We start from the raw sequence: 24,422 nt of genomic DNA, 5'->3' as shown, positions 1-24,422 counted from the left end.
TTGGCTACACTGCCACTTTACAGCGTTGAAACTTTCTCGCTCAGGGGTGTGAAAAAACACCCCCCTGAGTGATGCAAGTTTCAGCGCTGTAAAGTGGCAGTGTAGACAATTCACAGCACTGGGACCTACTTACCTCATGGGGGTGGGTTTTTTTAAAGCGCTAGGAGAGCTCTCTCCTAGTGCTGGTCCTGCAACTACACAACCACATTAAAGTGCTGCTGTGGCAGAGCTTTAATGTTGGCAGTGAAGACATACCCTAAGTATTTCTTTTTTGGATGCACCAAATGTATTACACCCCTGACAAAGCCAATTACAAGAAACTACGTTAAAAAGTAGGTGCCTAAGTTATTGAAAGATTAGCATTATATGTTAATTTTTACATCAACACTGTATACGTGTTTACAATACTTTTTTCCTATATCGTACTGTTTGCAGAGAAACTTCCATGAAACTTGTTAGTAACATTCTTTACACCACATTCTGTCCTCTCAATAACTGAAAAGACCAGGCACATACTGGTATACAAGAGATGTGAGTAGGATTCTGTATTTTAATAGTAATTACAAGCAATGGTACTGAGAAATACCTATTTTGATCTTGTAGAGTAAAAAAGTAGCCTCTAATGTGTATTCTACACCGATACAAATTCAACAATCCAGAAAGATGTACTTGAAGCCAAGCTAGAAACAGGATTTTTTCCCCCTTCGATTCTGATGATAGAATGTATACCCAACTCGCAGATACTACACCAAATCCGTCATTCTGCTATTAAAGATGTTGGGAGCAATTCAACTTCATGCTACAAACTTTCCAAAATTTTCCAATAACTATACATGCCGTATCCATAGATATATTTGTAGATATGTGTATTTTTGTCACTACTGGGTCCCCTCAAACTAGTCAGTAGCCACTGAGAAGGGACACAGGAGGAGGAACAACTCGAAGTTGTATTACTTCCAGTTTGTCTTTTTTTGCGCAGAAACCTAACAGTTTTGCAGGGAATGGTGGTGCAGAGAGGAATATCCTCCCGACTCAAGCTCAAGTATGAAGAGCTTCAATCAAATAATATCCAGACAGGGCAAGGAGAGGAAGAAACAGAGTTGCATAGGTAGCGCTACTCTCACATGGAAAGAGGGAAACTTGTGTGTGTGAAGTGCACCTGCGCTTGTAGCTCTTTGGGGGCTGACCTGGCCCAGAGTGAGAAATTTCCCTTAGAAGGGAACTAGCTCATCAGTTTTGCTTGGTAACTTACATATGTATCTCATCAGTCACCATTTAGTTGAATGGACTCATTTGGTTTTGTAATTGATCTTTAACTTGTAAAAGAGAACTTAATTGGCCTAAACAAAATATATGAGAACTTGACAACTATTCAGAAATGAAGCAGAACACATGTTGATGCTTGATAAGAGCAGAATTTCAACAAGAGCCAGATTTCAAAATGACACTATGCTCAGGCATTTGGGCACCTAATTTGTCTTTTTAATTAACACAATGGGCACTTAAGTACAGTAACTGTGTGCAAATGATCAGTTACACATCTAACTGGCTGTCAAGACTATGGACTCAAATACATGACATTTTCAATGTGCAAGTCTCCATGCACAGTTCTGAAAATCTGGCCCAAATTGACTAATCAATTACAGAAAATCAAGAGTAGTACAATTGTCACAAACACACAAATATATAGTTTGCCAAATCAAAAATATTAAATACCTTGCAGAAATATCCAAACAGATGTTATAAAATGTTTTTGCAGTGTTAAATGGTGAAATATGAACCACTATAAATGCAGACTTTACATTTAACGTAATAACATTTTACTCTCCAGTGTTTTTCTGAGCTGCAAAATTACCACTTTTCCCTCTCTCTCTTTTTTTTTTTTTAAGAAAAAAAAGGAAGCAACTGCCTATATTTAGAGAAGTGATGGTTATGTTATGCAAGAGACATCTGGAATACAGGAGATGTATTTTTTTTCTGAATTACAACACTGATCTTCTGATCAGTCCTTCAGCTGACAACACAGGCAAAGCATGTCGCGCATAAGTTTGTACTAATGACTTGTTTCAGAGCTATAAACCAGGTGTTGACTTAAAATGATATGAAAAATTAAATGATATTTTGAAGCGTTTATTCTAACAGTGAAAATTCAGTTCTGTCCTATCAACTTGCTACCAATGAAAATCAGACTTGATCAACTTACATTTAAAAAAAAACATTTTGTTTCTGAAAAAGAATTGAAGCAAAACACACAAGTACATTTTATTACAGATATCTCAGTTTAGAGAAACTGTACAATTTTGAAAATGAATATTCTGGTAAGTATTACATCATGTATTCTAAAAAACCAAAAACCAAACAGGCATGACTGTGCAAACACATTGCCCTACGGTCCAGTAGATAACGTGTCAAATCCAGCTTCCCTTTCCTCACCCTGAACACCCGTGCCAAAGGAAGGGCTATAGAAAGAGCCTCTGTAGTAACAGGAAGACAGCTTTAGTCACAGCTCCTTACTCAGGCGCTCAGGGTGGGGCTGATCTCCAGAATTCAGAAGCTTTGGTTTGTTAGTTACTCTTTTTGCTTATGTTACCTTGTTTTTAGTTACATTTATAAAAATATTGAACTGCTGAACAGATTTAGCTGCCTGTAGCTGCATTTTGTTTCTGCTCAGTCATCCTACCAGCTCACAGTATAATTTAGAATAGGCTTTGGAAATGGTTACATGATTATTGGGCTGTGGAAATGATACCTGGCTCGTCTTATATGTTTAGGCCTGTGCTTACCTATCTCCTGAAAGTTCTAGTCGATAGGACCTACCTGTGAGCATAAGTCATTGCCAAATTTCTGATCTACGAACAAAAGGCGTAATTCAAAATGTTCATGCCGAGAACGTGAGCATGCTATTCATGTTCAAAATTAGGTGGTCTAATGCTGAGCTGCTTTGAGAGAGGTGCCAACTTTGACTGAGTCATAAGAGCCATTTCACAGAACCAGCATTTTAACAGCAGAAAGCTGTGTCATTCCTAAAGAAATTTCGAGGACATACAAAGTTTAAAGGAAGAATCTCAGTGTCTCACTTCTGGGAGCACAGGATGATCAGAAAAAATATTTTAAGAAGCATCTTGATTGCAATGTAAACTGTATCATCATTTAAAAGTGTCCCAGTGTTAACAGCTAAAGTGAAGAGGATTAACAGAGGGGCAGACTGCACACCTCATTGAGCTAAGGGGGGGAAACTTATTTCACACCTTTCTTACTGCTACTATATGGTGACATATTTTACACACATTCTACAAGGAAGGCAAAACATGAATTTACATCATTACAATGAAAAGGCTAGAGAACTGAATATTAAAATGAAAGCCTGCAGTCTCTCAAAAACAGATAACAATAAAATACTTGGGTGAATAAATATAAACAAATACTTTATTAGAATTAACATTTCTACTGTATTGTAAATATTAATCATGATGTGTCTAAAGCTACACACACTGCACTAAAATGAGAAAATGATGCCAACCTGCAAATTTTAGCCAAGACAGTCTGGTTACTCTTTATAAAGAAGACACTTCTATTGTCAATGTGTCTTTAGCATCAGTCTAGCCAGTGTCTTAGGACTTCTGAATTTAATACTAGAATTTTAATTTCCATTATTGTTCATAATTTGCTGCTGCTCAGAAACTGGATAATTCGCACAAATATGTTTAGTAAAAATAAAAAACCTCCATGCTTTTACAATAGATACAAGGTTATTTTTAGAGCATCAATAGGTTGGAACATAAATTTATCAAAGTGCTCTAAAACATCACACACCATTTTTTAAACGGTATACTTACCAGTCCACTTACGGCTACAATCCAGATGTAGGAACCAGAGGTTACGAGCTGGAGGATACAAGAGTAATGATTTTAATATGGGTATTAGTATTCACACAGATGTTGTTTTCTGATTTACTATCCCCTAGTATTATGGTAGGACTTGTGTCTATCTCCTCAAAGTAAACAGTCAGAGTCATCCATTTTTGCATGAATTAAGTTCCATAATAGCAGTGGCACACTCCAGAAATAAAAGGGATGGAAAAAGCAGGCAGAATCTGACAGCTGTTCTTTTCCCACAATACTATACATTTTATTTTCATTTATCATTATTAAGTTCAACATAATGCTTTGCAGGAAGTCAGTTTATAAGCTACAGAGAAAAACAAGTTTGAAAGACAGATTTAAACAAAGGAAGTGACTCAGCAGCTCAGAGGGAGCAGGAAAGGAGTCCCAAATAAAGGAGGCAACATAAGTTAAAGGAGCAACTCTTAATTGTGTAGTCATGGAGGTGGCCAAAGTGGAAGTCAAGTTTTAAGAAATGAAGTTACTCCACCCCTCTCCACCCAAGAGAGGGGATCCATTATTTGAATTAAGGTATAGGTATTTAGTCACCTGGAAAAGGTCAGCCTCAGTGCAAGGAAAGGGCTGAAAACCAGACTGAAATTGGTAAAGGAGGTTGTTCTGTGAGAGGTAGCCAGAATGAGGCCACTTTCTCCAGAATCTGTCTGCAAAAAGGGTGACTTGAGATGAGATCATAATTCATGAGTGAAGAAAGGGCAAATGAGTGCTCGTCACTCTTAGCATGGCAATAGCAGTTGTGAATGCAACAGGGAAAGTTCAAGTGAAGTCAGAGTGGTTGGCAGCAGCAGTGATCTATTTGTTAGGAAACTAAGGTAAGAAAGCAAAAGCCAGTGATTAAGATGGGAAAAGACAGAGATGTTTTTTTCATATGGTTTTGATGGAGGCAGAAGAGAGAAGCAGATAAGGTTTCAGAGGGATCAAGGCAGAATGCGGTGCTTGAGCAGAATGAAGAAAAACCCTCCAAGTGCTCAAGGACAGACAGGACGGAGGAAGGATTGTTAGAGAAGTGGACATGAGTCAGTATTCTGAAACTGGCCTATTCATCCCAAAACACACTTAACCATGTATTATACATTTACTGGTACTTTCCATTGGTAGTTTGAGATATTTTTAAGTATTCTAGAATGTGTATAAATAGGCATCATTTCTTATAAATGTGCAAGTCTCCTGTTACATAAATCACCCATTCATTTTTAGAACTTTTTGTGGCTACTATATTCATCTATTGAACACTTAATATTTTCTCATTAATTTTCCTCTTTTTATGCTTTTGATATTATGTTCCACATAAGTTTAATGTCAGATTCTCATTGATAAATTACCAATTTTATTTGTCAAATGGTAATGCTGTGTATGAAAATAAAATATTGCTATCAAAATCTTTAATCAACCAGATTCTTGCTGCTGTCAAACACTGGCAGAATCTTGTTGTGAAGTTACATTAAAGTTATATATATTCTTTTCTGCTTTGCATGGCAGGAAACAAGGAAATAAGAAAAATTCAGTTAATGTCACATCAATACAGTGGCTGAGCTATCAGGATTTTTGTTAAAGTAAAAAAGATTAAGCAAAATAAGAGATATTTCATAACTTAGACTTTACACCTTTTTCTGGGGAATGACAGAAATAGAAGTTAATGAAATAGCAGTAATCTTGCATACTGGCTCATTTCATCCTACTACATACAGTAGGTCACTGGCAATAAAAAATCCCTATTGTAAAGTTTTGTCCCCCATGTTTTAAGTGATGTTATAAGGCCTGAGGGCCCAGATTATCTGAGGTATTTAGGCATTGATATGTTCACTTTTGCAATGCCTAACTGATTTAGAAGACTAAATCTCATTGTCTGCGATGCTGGAAGAAACACAGGAGCCAATGGATGTAGTTTAATTAGGCAGCAAATTTATTTAGGTAAAATATCTGGGAATAGCCAGCAATAAATTGTAGTGTATAAGTCATCATTATTTCTTTAATCATTTCCATGTGTTTGGGAGGGCTGCTGTCAGACCTCCTTTCCAACCTGGGCCCGCCAGCCCTCCCCTTGTATGAGGATTAAGGGAGCAGGAAAAAAAGGGGGATTGGCCCACTCTGATTCTATGTTTAGGAGGGTAGGTGTTGCCAACCCAACCCTAGTCAGAGAAGTCTTCTCTGAAACTGCCCGGAGTACAACGCCCTCCCTCTCTGGTCACCTGGAAAGGCAGTGCCGACCTCCTCACCTGGTCCAGCCACTTCCTGATCTCTCCAGGTAAACCTTCTCCTTCCTCCATCTCTGGCACCAGTTGCAGAGGGCAACAACCCCTTTTCTTCTAGCCAATTGAACAAACAGTTCAATTGGCACATACAGTTGCAGTGAACATATTTTCAAAAGTGATTTAGGCATTTAGGAGCCTAAATCCCATCGACTGTCAATGGGATTTTGGCTCTTAAGAGCCTAAAACTGTTTTTAAAATGAGATTTAAGCTCCTAAGCAATGTTGAGAGCGGCAACACCTAAACACCTTTAAAATGTGGGCCTAGAGTGAAATGTATGGGTGGAAATATTACAAAATTAGCTGGAGGGCATGCAAAATTATAAACTGCTACACTGCTAATTCAATGAAAGGTGAACAAGGAAGCGCATACTGTACCTGTAAACCCAGTATATAGACCAATGTCTTGTTTGTGATGGGAAATTGGCCTAATATTTGTGTCACTTGCATCCTTGGAATGGAGCAAAAAAATGGTACAAACAGAGCAAATACAGGACCCAAGCTGTGAAAGAAAAAAATAACAACGTAGACAGTAATTAGAAATGATTTCAAAAGGTCCCAATTAATAAATTAATTCCAAATAACTTAATACCTATCCTAATTTCTTAAATACAAAAATGACAATTGCATTATGTAGGTTACTTTCCCCAACATTTAGTTGGGCTTTTTATACTGTCATTCTTTTTTCTTTTTTCCTTATTTGTCAAACTAGCAACAAGGACATTTTATTTGGCAAAATACACACTTTGCCTTAAAGATATTATATATGGTTTGAGGACTGATCCTGCTCATATTGCCATTATTCATGTAGCACCCAAAGTGTAATATGTGCTTTACAGACAAAGATACAGACATGGTCCTGCCCTAAAAAAACACAGTCAAAATAGATCAATGATAAGGGATGGAGTGATGGAGGCATCAGCAAATAATTGAACAGTGCATCTTCCACAGCATGGGAGAGGCAGAAGCAAAAGAAACCACACACCTTCCTGTATGTAGGGTGGGCTGAGGGAAAGAGACACAAAATTTTCACTCAGTTCGCCCACAAGGGGCACGGGCCGAACTTTTATATAGATCACGAACAGGAAGGAAAATAACACCACCTTACTCCAGGGCAAAGATGCTTTTTTGCTCCAAACAGGTGAGTGGCAGGTAAAGAGTTATATGGCACAAGAGAAAGAGGAGCACAGTGCATTCTCCAGGGCTGCCCTGTTATCCATAACTCAAAGTGCCTACAGAGTCTGTAAACCCTAAAAGGTAAATCTCTGGCAAATAGTCCTGACTACCCAGCTTTGCTGCTTCATGTTGCCAAGCGCTCTGTGGAGCATGGAAGCTCTTAAAGATAACCTGATCCCTGCTTCCCAAAACTTACTAAACTTGTCCAATATAGAAAGAAAATCTACACAAATTACCCGACTAAAACTTCACTGGGCTGAAGTTAAGGTTGAAAATACATATCTGTAACTTAAGGGTAAAAAGAAACTTTAAAAAAATGTAGTTAAAAAACCAGTAGCAACTAGAAAGTCAGGATTTTTAGAGTTAAGCTGGATCTTGTAGGAAACAAGCTTTGGAACTGTTTAATAAATACTTTTAATATTTTGGAACTTTTAATAAATACAACCATGTTAAATAAGTAGACAGGAATACCCACAGGCTTGCTGAATTATAATCAAAGCTCCTATTTCTGCAGACCCTCCCAAAGAGAACTCTGACTGTACACAATGGGAGTTCTATAAGCAGAGCAGCAGCAGAGTCAGGACCCAAATAACTTGTTGAGATGCTCACTCCACTTTCATTTCACTTATTAGGTTAATAATGGTGGAAATGTATTTATGAGTTAAACTACTATGAGCAACCAACACAGAAGATTCAATATATATGGTCCAAATACAATTTTTGTGCTCGCTCAAAGAATTGTGGCTATGACTATTTCCTTTGGTTTATGCTCTACCCGCTAAAGACCCCCCCTCTTTCATCCTCTTTGGAGGTTTCAGTTCTTTAGGCTTTGGCTACACTTGCATTTCAAAGCGCTGCCGCGGCAGCGCTTTGAAGCGCTAAGTGTAGTCAAAGCGCCAGCGCTGGGAGAAAACTCTCCCAGCACTGTCCGTACTCCACTTCCCTGTGGGGAATAACGGACAGCGCTGGGAGCGCGGCTCCCAGCGCTGGGGCTTTGACTACACTGGCGCTTTGTAGCGCCGCAATTTGCAGCGCTGCAGAGGGTGTGTTTTCACACCCTGCTGCAGCGCTGCAAATTTGTAAGTGTAGCCAAGCCCTTAGTTTGGTTACAGGGGATAAAAGAATAAGGCAATTTTTAACATCTTCTATTTTATGCATATGATAAAAATACATTATCTAAAATTTTAACTAAAGGACAGATGCTGAGCAAAATAGATTGATCAATTTTACACATACTCTCTCACATATAAAGAAAATATATCCATATAAACACAATATACAACATCCTAACAGAAATCTGAATTGTTTAAGTTGTAAGAAATCAAAAGTGGGACTAAAGGTGTAACATGTATAAAGACTCATTCTACATGACTGCTTGCATAAATTCCATTGGATCCAATGTACCCTGCAGCACATCAGGTATAAGAAAGGAGAGGGAAAAAAAGAAGAGTCCTTCCCTTTCTCTGTCAAAACCACTCCCTGCCAATAGTTCATCAAAATTTGTTTTGTCTTATCACTGTCAAAGAAAAGAGTAATTTGGATACCTAATTTAGGAACATAGGCTCAAGAACGGAAGCAACAGTTCCCTTCTCCAAAATTTCTTTCTTCAGTACAAAAATATTGTATGGAAATACATTGTGTGCTTCACCCAGACTTGAGAATAAGCGTATCCTGTACCCTTGGAAAATTACTTCTCTGCTTCACCCTAGGAGTAACAAAATACCTTTGTAGGGCAGTAGCTAAGGAACAATCCAAATAGACATATCCTGCGAATCAGAATCTATGCACCCTCTTTATTAACATGACTGATAAGATTTTTAGTGATACGTCATAAATCACTGTCTACTTTAAACTTCTGAAAAGAACTTCTGCAGAAACATTGTGTATGCAAAGGTGTGGGCAAGATATTTTCCAGTTCTGGTTAAAAGGTCTAGAAACTTCATTTATTTATTAGCTTTCAATACAACTATGTAAAGTTTTATTTTTAAAATGTACAGATTTTTATTCTTCTTTGTTGTATTTTAACAATGTTTCTGGCGTCTCGGCCTCAGTTAACTCTGCTACCTTGCACTTCTTCAGTAAAATTTATTCACAGAATCATAGAATATCAGGGTTGGAAGAGACCTCAGGAGGTCATCTAGTCCAAGCCCCTGCTCAAAGCAGGACCAGCACCAACTAAATCATCCCAGCCAGGGCTTTGTCAAGCCGGGCCTTAAAAACGTCTAAGGATGGCGATTCCTCCACCTCCCTAGGTAACCCATTCCAGTGCTTCACCACCCTTCTAGTGAAATAGTGTTTCTAATATCCAACTTAGACCTCCCACACTGCAACTTGAGACTATTACTCCTTGTTCTTATTCTCTCTTTATATCCATATAATAAACTATATCAAATCACACAATACATAATATAAACTAGAATATGTTACACAAACATTTAAAAAATTACAGTACAGTCTTGATTTAAGTTTCAATAATATCTACAAAATAAGCCAACCTGGAAGAAAATCAGTTTATTCATTTTAAAGTTATAAATGCATAAAGTTGACAGTCTGCAAACTTGAGGCTGTTCAACAATTCTAAGATGCTGTAATTTAGAATAATCAGAACAACATAAGAATGGCCATACTGGGTCAGGCTAATGGTCCATCCAGCCTAGTATCCTTTCTTCTGACAGTGGCCAATGTCAGGTGCTTCAAAGGGAATGAACAGAACAGGGCAATTAACCAAGTGATCCATCCCCTTGTCATCTAGGACCAGCATCTGGCAGTCAGAAGCTTAGAGACACCCAGAGCATGGGGTTACATCCCTGATCATCCTAATAGTCACTGATGGACCTATGAACGTATCTATTTCTTTTTTGAACTGTTATAGTTTGGGCCTTCATAACATCTTCTGGCAACGAGTTCCATAAGGTTGACTGTGTGTTGAATGAAGAAGTATTTCCTTAGGTTTGTTTCAAACCTGATGCCTATTAATTTCATTGGGTGGCCCCTGGTTCTTGTGTTTCATGAAGGGGTAAATAACACTTCCTTATTCATTTTCTCCACACCATTCATGATTTTATAGCCCTCTATCAGATTCTCCCTTAGTTGTCTCTTTTCCAAACTGAATAGTCTGAGACTTTTTAATCTCTCCTCAGATTAAAGCTGTTCCATATCCTTAATCATTTTTGTTATCCTTCTCTTTTCTATCTCTAATATATCTTTTGTGAAATGGGGCAACCAGAACTGCACACAGTATTCAAGGTACTTTGCTTAAGAGCTTTTGGTGAGCATCCTTGTCAAAATACTTCTGAAAGTCTAAGTACACTATGTCCATTAGATCACCCAGTCCATCTATTTGCTGACCCCCTCAAAGAATTCTAATAGATTGGTGAGGCATGAGTTCCCTTACAAAAGCTGTGTTGACTCTTCCACAACAAATTGTGTTCATCTGTGTGTCTAATACTTCTGTTCTTTACTACAGTTTCAGCCAATTTGCCTGGTACTGAAATTAGGCTTACAAGCTTGTAATTGCCAGGATCACCTCTGGAGCCTTTTTAAAAAATTGTCATCTCATTCGCTATCCTCCAGTCATCTGGTATAGAGAGACTGATTTAAGTGATAGGTTACATACTACAGTCAGAAGTTCTCCAATTTCATATTTGAGTTCCTTCAGAACTCTTGGATGAATACCATCTGCTCCTGGTGACTTATTACTATTCAATTTATCAATTTGTTCCAAAACCACCTCCTCTGACACCTCAATCTGGGACAGTTCCTTAGATTTGTCACCTAAGTAGAATGACTCAGGTGTGGGAATCTCCCTCACATCCTCTACAGTGAAGACTGATGCAAATAGTTCATTTAGCTTCTTTGCAATAGCCTCATTTTCCTTGAGTACTCCTTTGGAAACTTAATTGTTCAGTGGCCCCACTGTTTGGCAAGCTCCCTGTTTCTGATGTACTTAAAAAAATTGTTGTTAGTTTTTGAGACTTTTGCTCACTGCTCTTCAAATTCTCTTCTGGATTGCCTAATTATATTTTATATTTGACTTGCCAGAGTTTATGCTTTTTTCTATTTTTCTTAGTAGGATCTGACTTCCAATTTTTAAAGGGTGCCTTTGTGCCTCTAACCAGTTCTTTTACTCTGCTAGCCATGGTGACATTTTTTTCGTCTTCTATGCTTTTTTAACTTGGGGTACACATTTAATTTAAGCCACTAATATAGTGTTTTTTTAAAAGTTTCCATGCAGCCTGTAGGCATTTCACTCTTGTGACTGTTCCTTTTAATTTCCATTTAACTAGCCTCATTTTTCTGCAGTTCCCTTTCTGAAATTAAATGCTGCTATGGTGGGCTTCTTTGGTATTTCCCCCGCAACAAGGATGTTAAATTTACTCATATTATGGTAACTATTACAAAGCAGTTCAGCTACATTCACCTCTTGGACCAGATCCTGTGTTCCATTTAGGATTAAATAAAGAATTGCCTCTCCCCTTGTGGGTTCCAGGATTAATGGTGTCTAGACACTTTATCTCTGCATCCTGTTTTGAGGTGACATGTGCCCAGTCAATATGTGGATAGCTGAAATCCCATATTATTATTATTATTGATTTTTTTATTTTTAAAGCCTCTCTAATCTCCCTGAGCATTTTGCAGTCACTGTCACCATCCTGGCCAGGTGGTCGGTAATATATCCCTACTGCTATATTCTTATTATGAGAGCAAGGAGTTACTATCCATAGAGATTCTATGGTACAGTTTGATTCATTTAAGATTTTTATTATATTTGACTCTATGTTCTCTTTCACATATAATGCCGCTCCCCCATGAGCACAACTTACTTTGTCATTCCTATACATTTTGTACCCCACTGATTGTCATCATTACACCAAGCTTCTATGATGCCTATTATATCAATATCCTCATTTAATACCATGCACTCAAGTTCACGCATTTTAGTATTTAGACTTGTAGCATTTGTAAGCAAGCATTTATAAAATGTGTCACTTTTTAACTGACTGCTTTCATGTGGTGTAATTGAATGAGATTCTTTTTCATTTGACTGCTTTTCTTCATTTCCTACATGTATTTTATCAACTTCTATCCTCTCCTCTTTATTAGGATATAGAGAATCCCTGTTAATAGATCCTCCCCTATGGGAATGTCTGTCCAAACCCAGACAGCTCCTCTGTACCTGTCAGCTTTTTCAAAAAAAAAAAAAAAAACCAAACAAACAAAAAAAACCCCACATGCCTTTCAATTTGCCAACTTTTTCTTTATATTTTACGTCTTATTATCTAAGGAATCCATAATCACAACAAGATAATGGAGTATACATTCATACAGCCATCATAAAATTGCATTCAAAAGTAGTATTATCAGAACATATATAACTTCCAAATGTTCTCTGACCTGTGAAATTATAATTCCCTGCATTTTGAGCAAATAACTTCACAGTTTGCCAAAACTGTAGTGTACTTTTCAGGTTTTATTCCTTCTGTACTAAATAATGACTCAAAACACACACACGCTTTACAATTAAGAGTGCACTTAAGAAGGGAAATTACAGAAAGGAATTTCCCATGACCACTACTGCATTTTAACACAGATAGTAAACATTAAAAGTTTTCTTAAATGTTAATACCCACTGCAAACTGCAATAAAGAAACAGAAAATGTCATCTGAAGATCAGGCCAGTGACACATCTAATCTAGTATCCTGTGTCTGACGATGGCCAGATTCCAGATAACTGAGAGGATGATGCAAGAAACGTGAAAGTAGACAATCAATTATTGGTGATAGCAATCAATATGTTAGCAACTGGTTTATGCCCTGAAAGATTTGTGGCAATGCCCCTTAAAAATCATAATTAATGTAACTGCAGATGAGATGCTCTCCTTGTCCTTATGTCTCTTTCTTTTTTTTAATATTACTAAAATGTTGGTCTGAATATCTTGAGGCACTGAGTTCCACAGGCTAATTATCCATTGTGTTAAAAATATTTCCTCTTATCAGTTTTAAATTTGCTTCATTCCAATTTCATTTGCCATGCTTATTTTTTTATACTAGAGCTTCTGATTTACTTTCTTTACACCACCATTATGTTCTGTACTTTTATCATGCCCAGTTTTATTAATTTCTAACTCCACTCTGTAACACTAGTTTTATGTCAGATTAATTCCACTGAAATTCAGTGGAGTTACCTCAACCTAATCCAGTGCAATAGAGAGTAGAATCAACCCTCCTACGCTCAACTGTTCAATTCCTGATAACAGACACAATAGCTAATATCAATCCATTAGAAGATCTACAGCAAACTCGTTTTTTTTTAAACTTTTGCCTCAACAGCAAATGTAGTTTTCACATGATACCATAACTGACTACCTCAATATTTCTTCACTCTAGTTGCCATTAGAGTTTAGCAACCAACTATTGCATTGTTTGTCTTTTTGGTTAAGTAATACATGTTTACTTTAAATAGAGAGGATGATCTTCACAGCAATGTGAGACTGAAAAGGCCTATTCACTCATCTCATTAACAATGATGGATTGGTTCCTACATTTTTGAGTGCCTTGGCCAGCTCCATTTCAAATGTTCAAAACACAGATGTTACAGAATTTCATTGGGAGGCTACTCCCCATTGTTAGAACTTCTGATATTTACTCTAAAACTTTATTTTATTTAGTTTCAATCCATACCTCCTACTTATACCCATTTGGACTTTACATGGGTTCTGACTGAATTTCAGTTTCTCAGAGGAGCAAAATCCTAACATTGTGAACAGCTCAGTACAAATAGAGACCAATACAGAAATCGTTTAAACTCACTGTGAATCAGGAGTATCAAACTCATTTTGTGCAAAGGGACATATTCTGCACTTTTAATTAAGTTATATGGTTTGGGCATACATTTAGGATTATACACTTCCATTGATCTACAGCTGTTCTTCCAAAGATGTCAATGGGAGTCGAGCACATGAATCAAAGGTTGAATATGGTATTTATATCTGCCTAAGGCCCGGATCCTGACATTTATAACACACAAGTAGATGTCTGTGTCCACTTCAATCCTTACAGGGACAACAATCCACCCACACCTTGTAAATTACAGGACTGGATCCTAAAACTTTGATTTAAAGTAATTGTTCAATAAGGTATTATCCCAGTCAATATCACTCAGTGGGAAAACATGCTCTCCTTTAGGACCACTGCTGTTTCTGGCCTTTCCTTCTCCTTCTTCACCATCTTCATTTTCTTTCTCTCTTTTCTGACTTTGTGGCCTGGTCTACACTAGGCGTTTAAACCGGTTTTAGGAGCGTAAAACCGATTTAACGCCACACCCGTCCACACTAGGAGGCACCTTATATCGATTTTAAAGGCTCTTTAAATCGGTTTCTGTACTCCTCCCCGACGAGAGGAGTAGCGCTAATATCGGGATTAACATATCGGAATAGGGTTAGTGTGGCCGCAAATCGACAGTATTGGCCTCCGGGCGGTATCCCACAGTGCACCACTGTGACCGCTCTGGACAGCATTCTGAACTCTGATGCACTGGCCAGGTAGACAGGAAAAGCCCCACGAACTTTTGAAATTTATTTCCTGCTTCCCCAGCGTGGAGAGCTCATCAGCACAGGTGACCACGCACAGCTCATCAGCACAGTTAACAATGCAGTCTCCTGAGAATCGAAAAAGAGCCCCAGCATGGACTGCACGGGAGGTACTGGATCTGATCGCTATATGGGGAGAGGATTCAGTGCTAACAGAACTGCGTTCCAAAAGACGAAATGAAAAAGTATTTGAAAGAATTTCTAAGGCTATGACGGATAAAGGCCACAGCAGGGACTCAGTGCAGTGCAGAGTGAAAGTTAAGGAGCTCAGACAAGCCTACCAGAAAACCAAAGAAGCAAACGGAAGGTCCGGGGCAGGTCGAAAAACATGCCGCTTCTATGCTGAGCTGCATGCAATTTTAGGGGGCTGCGCCACAAGTACCCCACCCCTGACCGTGGATTCCGAGGTGGGGGTTGTAATCTCTGCCATGTCTGAGGATTATGCAGGGGAAGATGAAGATGAAGAAGAGGAGACGACCTAGCAGAGAGCACACAGCACTCCGTGAGCCCCAGCAGCCAGGAGCTTTTTCTCACCCTGACGGAATTACCCTCCTCCCAGCTCTCCCAAGCAACTATCCCAGACAATGACGCTATGGAAGGGACCTCTGGTGAGTGTACCTTTGCAAATAGCAAACATTGTTTTTTAAGCAAGCGTTTTTTAATGATTGATTTGCCCTGAGGACTTGGGATGCATTCGCAGACAGTATAGTTACTTAGAAAAGTTTGTTAACATGTCCGGGGATTGAGAGGAAATCCTCCAGAGACATCTCGATGAAGCGCTCCTGTAGGTACTCCAGAAGCCTTTGCAGAAGGTTTCTGGGCAAGGCAGCCTTGTTCCGCCCACCATGGTAGGACACTTTACCACGCCATGCATGTAGCAAGTAATCAGGTATCATTGCATGGCAAAGCATAGCAGCGTATGGTCCCGGTGATTGCTGGCATTCAAGAAGCATCCGTTCTTTATCTCACTGTGTTATCCTCAGCAAAGTGATATCATTCAGGATAACCTGGTTAAAAATCAGGAATTTAAGTAAGGGGGATGGCCATTTTCCTACTGGGTTCGTGGACTGCAGCAGCTTAAAAAAAATCCTTTCCTGCACGTAGCCAAGCGGGGGGAGGGGAGGAGTGAAATGCCGATGATCTTTTTTGTGTTTGGCCAGCGGGGATCTTCCCCAAGCTACCAGCCACGCAGTGGGTGGGGGGGTGGGAAGGGTGTTGATTAGCAGGGAGCTAGCGTGGTATTAGCCATGCGTTGGGGGGAGGGGTAAATCACTACAGAATCCGAAAGACAGTGGCTTACCATGGCCGCATGCAAGCTGAATTCTGATGCCTGGACCTGTGTCTGTGAGATCTGTAACTCCAGAGCTGCAGGCACTCAGTATTAAGATGAAAAATGCGACCTTGTAGGGAAATCACATGTGCTATGTAAGGTGAATAGTGCTTTTCACTGTGAAAGAGTATAACCATTGTTCTGTAAAATGTATCTTTTTAAATATTTCTCTCCCTCATGCAGCTGCAAATTTTTCAAGTGTCCCTCCTCCATCCCAAAGGCTAGCACAGATAAGGCGGAGGAAAAAGAAGACGCGAGATGAAATGTTCTCGGATATTATGGAAGTTACACGCAATGAAAGAGCTCATCTGAATGAGTGGAAGGACGTGGTATCAAATTACAGGAAAGATGCCAGTGAACGTGAGGACAGGAGGGACACCCGAGATGAGAGGTGGCGGCAGGAAGACCGGCAGGAAAATCAGCGGTGGCGGCAGGAAGATCAGCGGTGGCGGGATGCAACTCTGGGGCTGCTGCGTGATCAAACTGACATGCTCCGGCGTCTGGTGGAGCTTCAGGAACGGCAGCAGGATCACAGAGTGCCGCTGCAGCCCCTGTATAACCACCCTCAACCCTCACGATGTTCCACATCCTCCTCACCCAGATGTGTAAGAACGCGTGGGGGGAGGCTCCGTGCACCCGCCCACTCCACCCCCATGGACAGCCCAACCAGAAGGATGTCGTTACTGTGAAATTTTTTTAATGGCCTTCTCCATCCCTCCTATCCTCCTCCCAAACCACACCCTTACTTCTCTCCCTCTTTTTATAATGAATTAATAAAGAATTCATGATTTTTAAATGAGAGTGACTTTATTTGCATAAGTAAGCTGTACTCGAAGGGGGAGGGGGAGTTGCTTACAGGGAATGAGTCAATCAAGGGGATTGGGTGTTCATCAACAAACACAGCAGTCACACTGTACCCTGGCCATTGATGAAGCTTGTTTTCAAAGCTTCTCTGATGCGCACCGCTTCCTGGTGTGCTCTTCTAATCTCCCTGGTGTCTGACTGCGCGTAATCAGCGGCCAGGTGATTTGCCTCAGCCTCCCACCCCGCCATAAAGGTCTCACCCTTACTCTCACAGAGATTGTGGAGAATACAGCAAGCAGCAATAACATAGGGGACATTGGTTTGGCTGAGGTCTGAGCGAGTCAGTAACGTGCGCCAGCGCGCCTTTAAACGGCCAAATGCACATTCCACCATCATTCTGCACTTGCTCAGCCTGTAATTGAACAGATCCTGACCACTGTCCAGGCTGCCTGTGTATGGCTTCATGAGCCATGGCATCAAGGGGTAGGCTGGGTCCCCCAGGATAACGACAGGCATTTCAACATCCCCAACTGTTATTTTCTGGTCTGGGAAGTAATTCCCTTGCTGCAGCCGTTTAAACAGAGTAGTGCTTCTGAAGACGCGAGCGTCATGAACCCTCCCTGGCCATCCCACGTGGATGTTTGTGAAACGTCCCTTGTGATCCACCAGTGCTTGCAGCACCATTGAAAAGTACCCCTTCCGGTTTACGTACTGGGTGCCCTGGTGCTCCGGTGCCAAGATAGGGATATGGGTTCCATCTATCGCCCCCACACAGTTAGGGAATCCCAGTGCAGCAAAGCCATCCACTATGGCCTGCATGTTTCCCAGAGTCACAACCTTTCGTAGCAGCAGCTTAGTGATTGCTTTGGCTACTTGCATCACAGCAGCCCCCACAGTAGATTTTCCAACTCCAAATTGATTCCCGACTGACCGGTAGCTGTCTGGCATTGCAAGCTTCCACAGGGCTATCACCACTCGCTTCTCTACTGTGAGGGCTGCTCTCATCTTGGTATTCTAGCGCTTCAGGGCAGGGGAAAGCAAGTCACAAAGTTCCATGAAAGTGCCCCTACGCATGCGAAAGTTTCGCAGCCACTGGGAATCGTCCCACACCTGCAACACAATGCGGTCCCACCAGTCAGTGCTTATTTCCCAGGCCCAAAATTGGCGTTCAATGGATAGAATCTGCCCCATTACCATCAGGATCTCCAAAGCGCAGGGGCCCGCGGTTTGAGAGAATTCTGTGTCCACGTCCTCATCACTGTCATCGCCGCGCTGCCGTATCCGTCTCCTCCTCGCCTCGGTTTGAAGGTCCTGGTTCATCATATACTGCACGAGAGTGCGCAAGGTGTTTAAAACATCCACGATTGCGGTATTGAGCTGAGCAGGGTCCATGCTTGCTGTGCTATGGCATCTGCACAGTTCACCAAGCAAAAAAAGGCGCGAAACGGTTGTCTTCTGCTTTCAGGGAGGGAGGGGTGAGGCTGTACTCAGAACCACCCACGACAATGATTTTTGCCCCATCAGGCACTGGGATCTCAACCCGGAAATTCCAACGGGCGGGGGAGGCTGCGGGAACTATGGGATAGCTACAGGATAGCTACTCACAGTGCAACGCTCCAGAAATCGACGCTAGCCTCGGACCGTGGACGCACACCATCGATTTAATGTGTTTAGTGTGGCCGCGCGCAATCGATTTTATACAATCTGTTTTGCTAAACCGGTTTATGTAAATTCGGAATAATCCCGTAGTGTAGACGTACCCTGTGTCTCTCCTTTCTTCCCTCTACATTTCCTTTCCTGCAGTAATTCGTAAACCCCCTCCCAAGTGGATTCACTCACAGCCGCTACCCCACTCTATCCACAAAATAATCAGCTATAAAATAATTTATGCTGACCTTTCAGGTGTCATCATTAGACTTTAGAGTCAATACCACAATCAGATAAATTGGGAGTTTGGGGGGAGGGTGGGAGAGTGGTTGTGAATTTCTCAAAGCCAAAGTTTCAGACTATCTACAAACTTGAATTTATGTTCTGTTCAGATTTGGATCATTACCTTTCCAGCCATGGGGGCTAGAAACTTACATTTTCAAAAAAGTGAAAACTTAGAATATGAATATGAACAGAACAAACTTTGAACATGCCACATGGATAACATATCCAGGCCACAGATCTACTGTAACACAATGTTCTACATTTACACGCTCATCACTTAGACAAGTACATTCAATTTCAGTACACTCATTGCAAAACAAACATAGCAAAGGTTTAGAAAAAAGCAATATGTTATACGTGTTATGTTATTGGTGTTATATATTAAAAAAAATGGAAAGGAGGGTTTTCATAGCCTAAAAGTTTAAAGTGATGGACCTATTTTGTCTGGAACACAGGGAAACAAAAGGAGATTCTGTAATGCAGAGATGTATAAACTATGAGCTGATATAGAAAAGATCAGTTAGGCACTCCTACCTATCCTTTTCTTCAAGAGAAAAAGACAATACTCAAAATTAAAAAAAATTAAAACAGCTGAAAATTAAATACTTTTAAAATTAGCAAATGTCAGTGCAAAGTTTGGGAAAAGAGATCTGGTTTTACAACTGATAAAGTAAAGATTAGGGAGCTGATCCTGCAGAGGTACATCTGCAAAAATTTCCCCTGTAGTTAATGGAAGTTTTGTGGGAGTAAAGTTTGCAGAAATAACCCTTAAGTGATTTCACTTGGAATAACCCATTATACTACTGTTATTACTAACTACTACACATTTTTCTTTAGTACATACAGTACAGACCCGTTTACACACAGATGTTGGGAGTCAAGCCGTAACGACCACATGTTAACAGACTGCGGGTTAAGAGGGCCATGCTGAAATATCTTAATATCTCTATATATACACACGTATAATCATCTAGGATTACATATGTATTCGCAGCATCTCAAATACTGCAGGCCTATCTGTTAATGGCGCTTTGCAAGACTATAAATTCAAATGTGTAATCTAATAAAAAGATTACTACTACTACACAGGGGTGAAAGTAACTCAGGACACTTACCGGTACGGGGCGGGGGTGGCTCGGGCCCCCGGAAGGGGCAGGGCCCAGGGTGAAAGGGGCAGGGCTAGGGTCAGCATCCCCCAGCCAGCCCTTCCAGACTGCCTGGTCTGTGCCGCCTGGGGTTCCTGTGGCGATTTAAAGGGCCTGGGGCTCCAGATGCCATTGCTGCAGTAGCAGCGTCCAGAGCCCCGGACCCTTTTAAATAACTGGCCCGGGGGCAGCTGCTCCCTTTGCCCCTGCCCCCCGTCGGTGGCCAAGTGGGGGGCCAAAGGGGCAAGGACCTTAAAGCGCAGCAGGATCCTTTGCCGCAGCAGCGCTTTAAAGTTGCTGCCCCTTCCCCCCCGTCAGCAGTAAAGACATACAACACGTTTTCGCTCCCCACTTCCAGTCGATTTCTATGTCAGTGAGTTAGTGAGCAAATCTGTAGCACTACATAGCAAGTTCTTGTACCATGTGTCAAGGAGTCTCGCCTGTTAAATAGGTAGCATTGGGAGGCATGACACTACCACGCATTAAGCAGATTTGTGCGTAAACAGGTCTGTCCTGTACTGTTTAGAGAGTGCCATGCAGAAACATAAGCTAAAACAACATTCATGGCAATTAAATTTATTTGGGCTTGAGAGCAAGAGCCCTGAGAAAACTGCCGTTAGTGCAAAATGCAACACTACGCATCCTAAGTAACACACGTTACCAAGAGCAAATCACCTCAATGCTCTGCTCTCTGCTGACTGCCCACAAAGCCCCAGGTTAAGCTTAAGGGGTCAGTCCTTATTCTGAAAACGTTAAACAGAACCCAGAAAACCTAAAGACTAGCTCACCCACTGGGATCCTCAGGATAATGAAACTGTTCCCAGAAGAGTGAAGCTCACCTATACACGAGATAGGAATCACTCAGGAGCTGGCCCCAGACTATATAACTCTTCCTCAAAGAAGAGGACCTGATCTTGAGAGGAAGGATTGCCCTACAGTTATGGCCCTAGACTAGGACTCAGGAGACCTGGGTTCTATTCCTGTCTCTACCACAAACTCCATGTGTGACCTTGGGCAAATCACTTCATAGCTCTGTGCCTCAGTTCTCTCTGCAAAAAGGTGATAATGATACTTCCCCTACCTCACAGAGGCACTGTGAGGATAAATTCACTAATGCTTGTGAGGTGCTCAAATATTAAAATGATTAGGCCTTTATGTCAGTAGGTAGACAGAAGTATCACAACTGCTCAAAATACAGTGTATTTCTTAGATCTTGCCTTCCCTAAGAACACATAAGCACATTAGCTTACATGCAACCCTCCTACATACCAAAACCCTCAAACAAACAAGCAACCTACAATGATGATTTGGGAAATCTGTCTGTACAACTTACGAATTCTGTCTGAGCTCTCTGTATGCATCTTTATCAGACTGCAAACTGGGAGCTGGCTATCTTCTCCATTGTCTCTATACCTCCATGTTGCACAGAAATTCCAAGGGGTAGTGGTACAGGGCTATCAATACAGAATGTCATTAAACTTGAACCATTTTCTGAATGCTCTAGAATGGTGAGGAAACTGAGGCAGGGAACGTGCGTAGGGTTTATTTTTGTATAGATCTATGTTTTTTTCGTGCTATTGAAGAGCAATGGTGGTCTGTGTGTTATGTGTTACAACCATCACATGCCCCTTTCAAGACTTAACCTGTGGATTCAGAACATCCACACAGCTGGAGTTCTGGGAAAGGATGTCTCAGCTCAGGGAAAGCCTCATGGGTCAACACTAGCGACGGGAGCTAGGCAACTGGACTGCAAGGTTTCAGTTTTTAGGAGGATCTGCACCCTAAGAGTATGCCTAGAGTCCCCAAGACAGTGGGAGTGCCCGGACTTGGCTCAGACTCCAAAGGCTTAAAGCACACGGGATCCAGCGGTTGAATTCCCTCACAGCAGCCTAGTGAGCGGCCACAAAAGGGTGCTCGACCAGGTCTGTGATACTTATGCGTACAAATGGAGATGAAACTCTGGAACTGGCAGTCAGATACTGCAGTGATAGGAGTGGCATAATAACAGAAACCAAGTAGTGAAGAACTCCAGCAGAGTTCCTCCAACCCAACAATTATCACACTGCCACATTGTGCTAGCTGGGGACCCTGGATAAGCTTTCTGTGTGGCCCAAGAAAGTACATTCTAGTAATCCAATTTATCAAAGCTATGCATGACGGTATCAGATCAGGTGTGAGAAAGGGAAGGGGGCATTTTGGTGACATTTTCAATGGCAAAAGCAACCTTGAAAAGGATGACAGTTAATAATCTAATTCTTTTGATATTATTATTTATCCTGCACTGGGACCCACTGTACTAAGAAGCTGTACAAACGCAGGACAAAAAGACAGTCAGCCCTTGCTCAAGTATCACACCCAGACTTCATATTTAGACATTTCTGATGGTGTACTAAGTATTTTTACTGCTGGGCACAGAATAGAGTGGCAGTATTGCTTTGTCTAGTCACGTGTAATTTGTATAATTTCCCTTCAAACATTAGTTTCTCTCTCAATTCCTCATAGAAATTAATTCTACTCTATAGTAAAGCATGTAATGACGCAGCTTAACTCCTCCATCCCCGCCTTCACAAAGAAAAAGAAAAAAGATATACCATCCCAAAGCTTTCTGAATCTGGTGCTGGAACAGAAATACACCACAAGGGCCTGATCTAATGAGGTGCTGATAGGCCTAACCAACTACTCAGCTCCATGGATCTGAGGGGGCTCAGCATCACTGAGGAGGCATTCAGTATCTTAAAGGATCAGACCTTTTAGTAATCTACTTCCTAATTAAGCCTACTCACTCAGATTTTAAAACCAGGTCACTCAACCAGGCCACTAAACACAGCCCAGTTTTTGCAGAACTGATCAGTAGGAGTTTCTGGGGGAAATCCCAGGTAATTCTCGATTACAGTCGTAAAAGCAAGTGACAGGATTTTCCATCCGTCATTGATCTCAATAACCTTGTTAGCAAGTAGATGATTTAGCTATTTGAAAAAAAAAAAAGTTATACCAGGTGACAATAGCTTATCATAAAATTCTGAAACACCATTCCTTTCATTTTTCCTAATGTGTTCCAATAAAGCCAACCTTTTTGGGATCAGTTTAAAATTTTTTACAATTTAATTATTTGTGGCACTTTTGACATGAGTATCTTATACCTGTGCTGTTATTTATTATTTGTATTGCAGTAGTGATCAAAGTACAATAAGCGCTCTGCAAACTTAATGAGAAGACACAGTCCCTAGAATGACTAGAATACTTACTCTACTACAGTGGTTTTCAAACTGCGGGTCATGACCCAGTACTGGGTCGCATACTGTAAGGCACTGGGTCGTGGCAGCTCTGATCAGCACTGCCGACCGGGCCATTGAAAGTCCCATCGGCGGTGTTGCCCGGCTAAGGCAGGCTAGTCCCTACCTGTTCCGACACCGCGCTGCACCCCGGAAGCAGCCAGCACCAGGTCCAGCTCCTAGACAGGGGAACCACAAGGCTCCACACACTGCCCCCGCCCCGAGCACCGTCTCCTGGCCAATGGGAGCTGGGGGTGGCAGTGCCTGCAGGCGAGAGCCATGTGGAGACACTTGCGTACCTCCGCCTAGGAGCTGGACCTGCTGCTGGCCACTTCCGGGGTGCAGCGCGGTCTGCGATGCCAAGACAGGCAGGAAGCCTGCCGTAGCACCCCTGCTGTGCCGCTGACCAGGAGGCCGCCCGAGATAAGCCCATTCCCCAATCCTTAGCCCCCCACCAAACCTGGAGCCCCTTCCTGCACCACAAACCCCTCATCCCCAGCCCCACCCCAGAGCCTGCACCCCCAGACCAGAGCCCTGACCCCCTCCCACACCCCCAGCTCTGAGCCCCCCCTCAAACCCAGAATCCCCTCCTGCACCCCAAACCCCTCATCCCCAGCTCCGTTGGTCATGAGCATCAACAATTTTCTTCAATTGAAAAAAAGTTTGAAAACTACTGCTCTACTACATGCAGTGTTGTAGCCGTGTCGGTCCCAGGATATTAGAGAGACAACGTGGGAGAGGTAATATCTTTTACTGGACCAACTTCTGTTGATGAGAGAGACAAGCTTTCAAGATACACCTGAAGAAGAGCTCTGTGTAGCTTGAAAGATTGTGTTTCTCACCAACAGAAGTTGGCCCAATAAAGGCTATTTCCTCACCCACCTTGTCAACTCTACTATAGACAGTTTCAAAGAATATCTTTCTAAAAATCTGCTCTCTATGATCTCGAAGCACTGATAGTATGAACATGGACCACTGAGAGTACTACTTTTATATAGTACCTATCACCATGTCATTTAGTTGAATA

At 41.4% G+C, this 24,422-nt stretch overlaps 1 protein-coding gene across 2 annotated transcripts in view; it reads right to left on the bottom strand.

The window, feature by feature from the left end:
- The window catches only part of UBAC2 (UBA domain containing 2), a 158,305-nt gene that overhangs the window by 46,110 nt on the left and 87,773 nt on the right, over positions 1-24,422 (bottom strand). For both annotated transcript variants that reach the window (XM_039537449.1, XM_039537455.1), the window contains exons 5-6: positions 6,526-6,649; positions 3,837-3,884 (exon numbers count right to left, since the gene is read on the bottom strand). In XM_039537449.1, the coding sequence (XP_039393383.1) occupies positions 3,837-3,884; positions 6,526-6,649 (172 nt within the window). The remainder of the gene's footprint in view (positions 1-3,836; positions 3,885-6,525; positions 6,650-24,422) is intronic.

This window comes from Mauremys reevesii, linkage group 1, assembly GCF_016161935.1.
Source record: "Mauremys reevesii isolate NIE-2019 linkage group 1, ASM1616193v1, whole genome shotgun sequence".
NCBI classification, from domain to species: Eukaryota; Metazoa; Chordata; order Testudines; family Geoemydidae; genus Mauremys; species Mauremys reevesii.
Note: the sequence above shows the minus strand (reverse complement) of the source record. Positions and strands in the feature narration are given on the sequence as shown.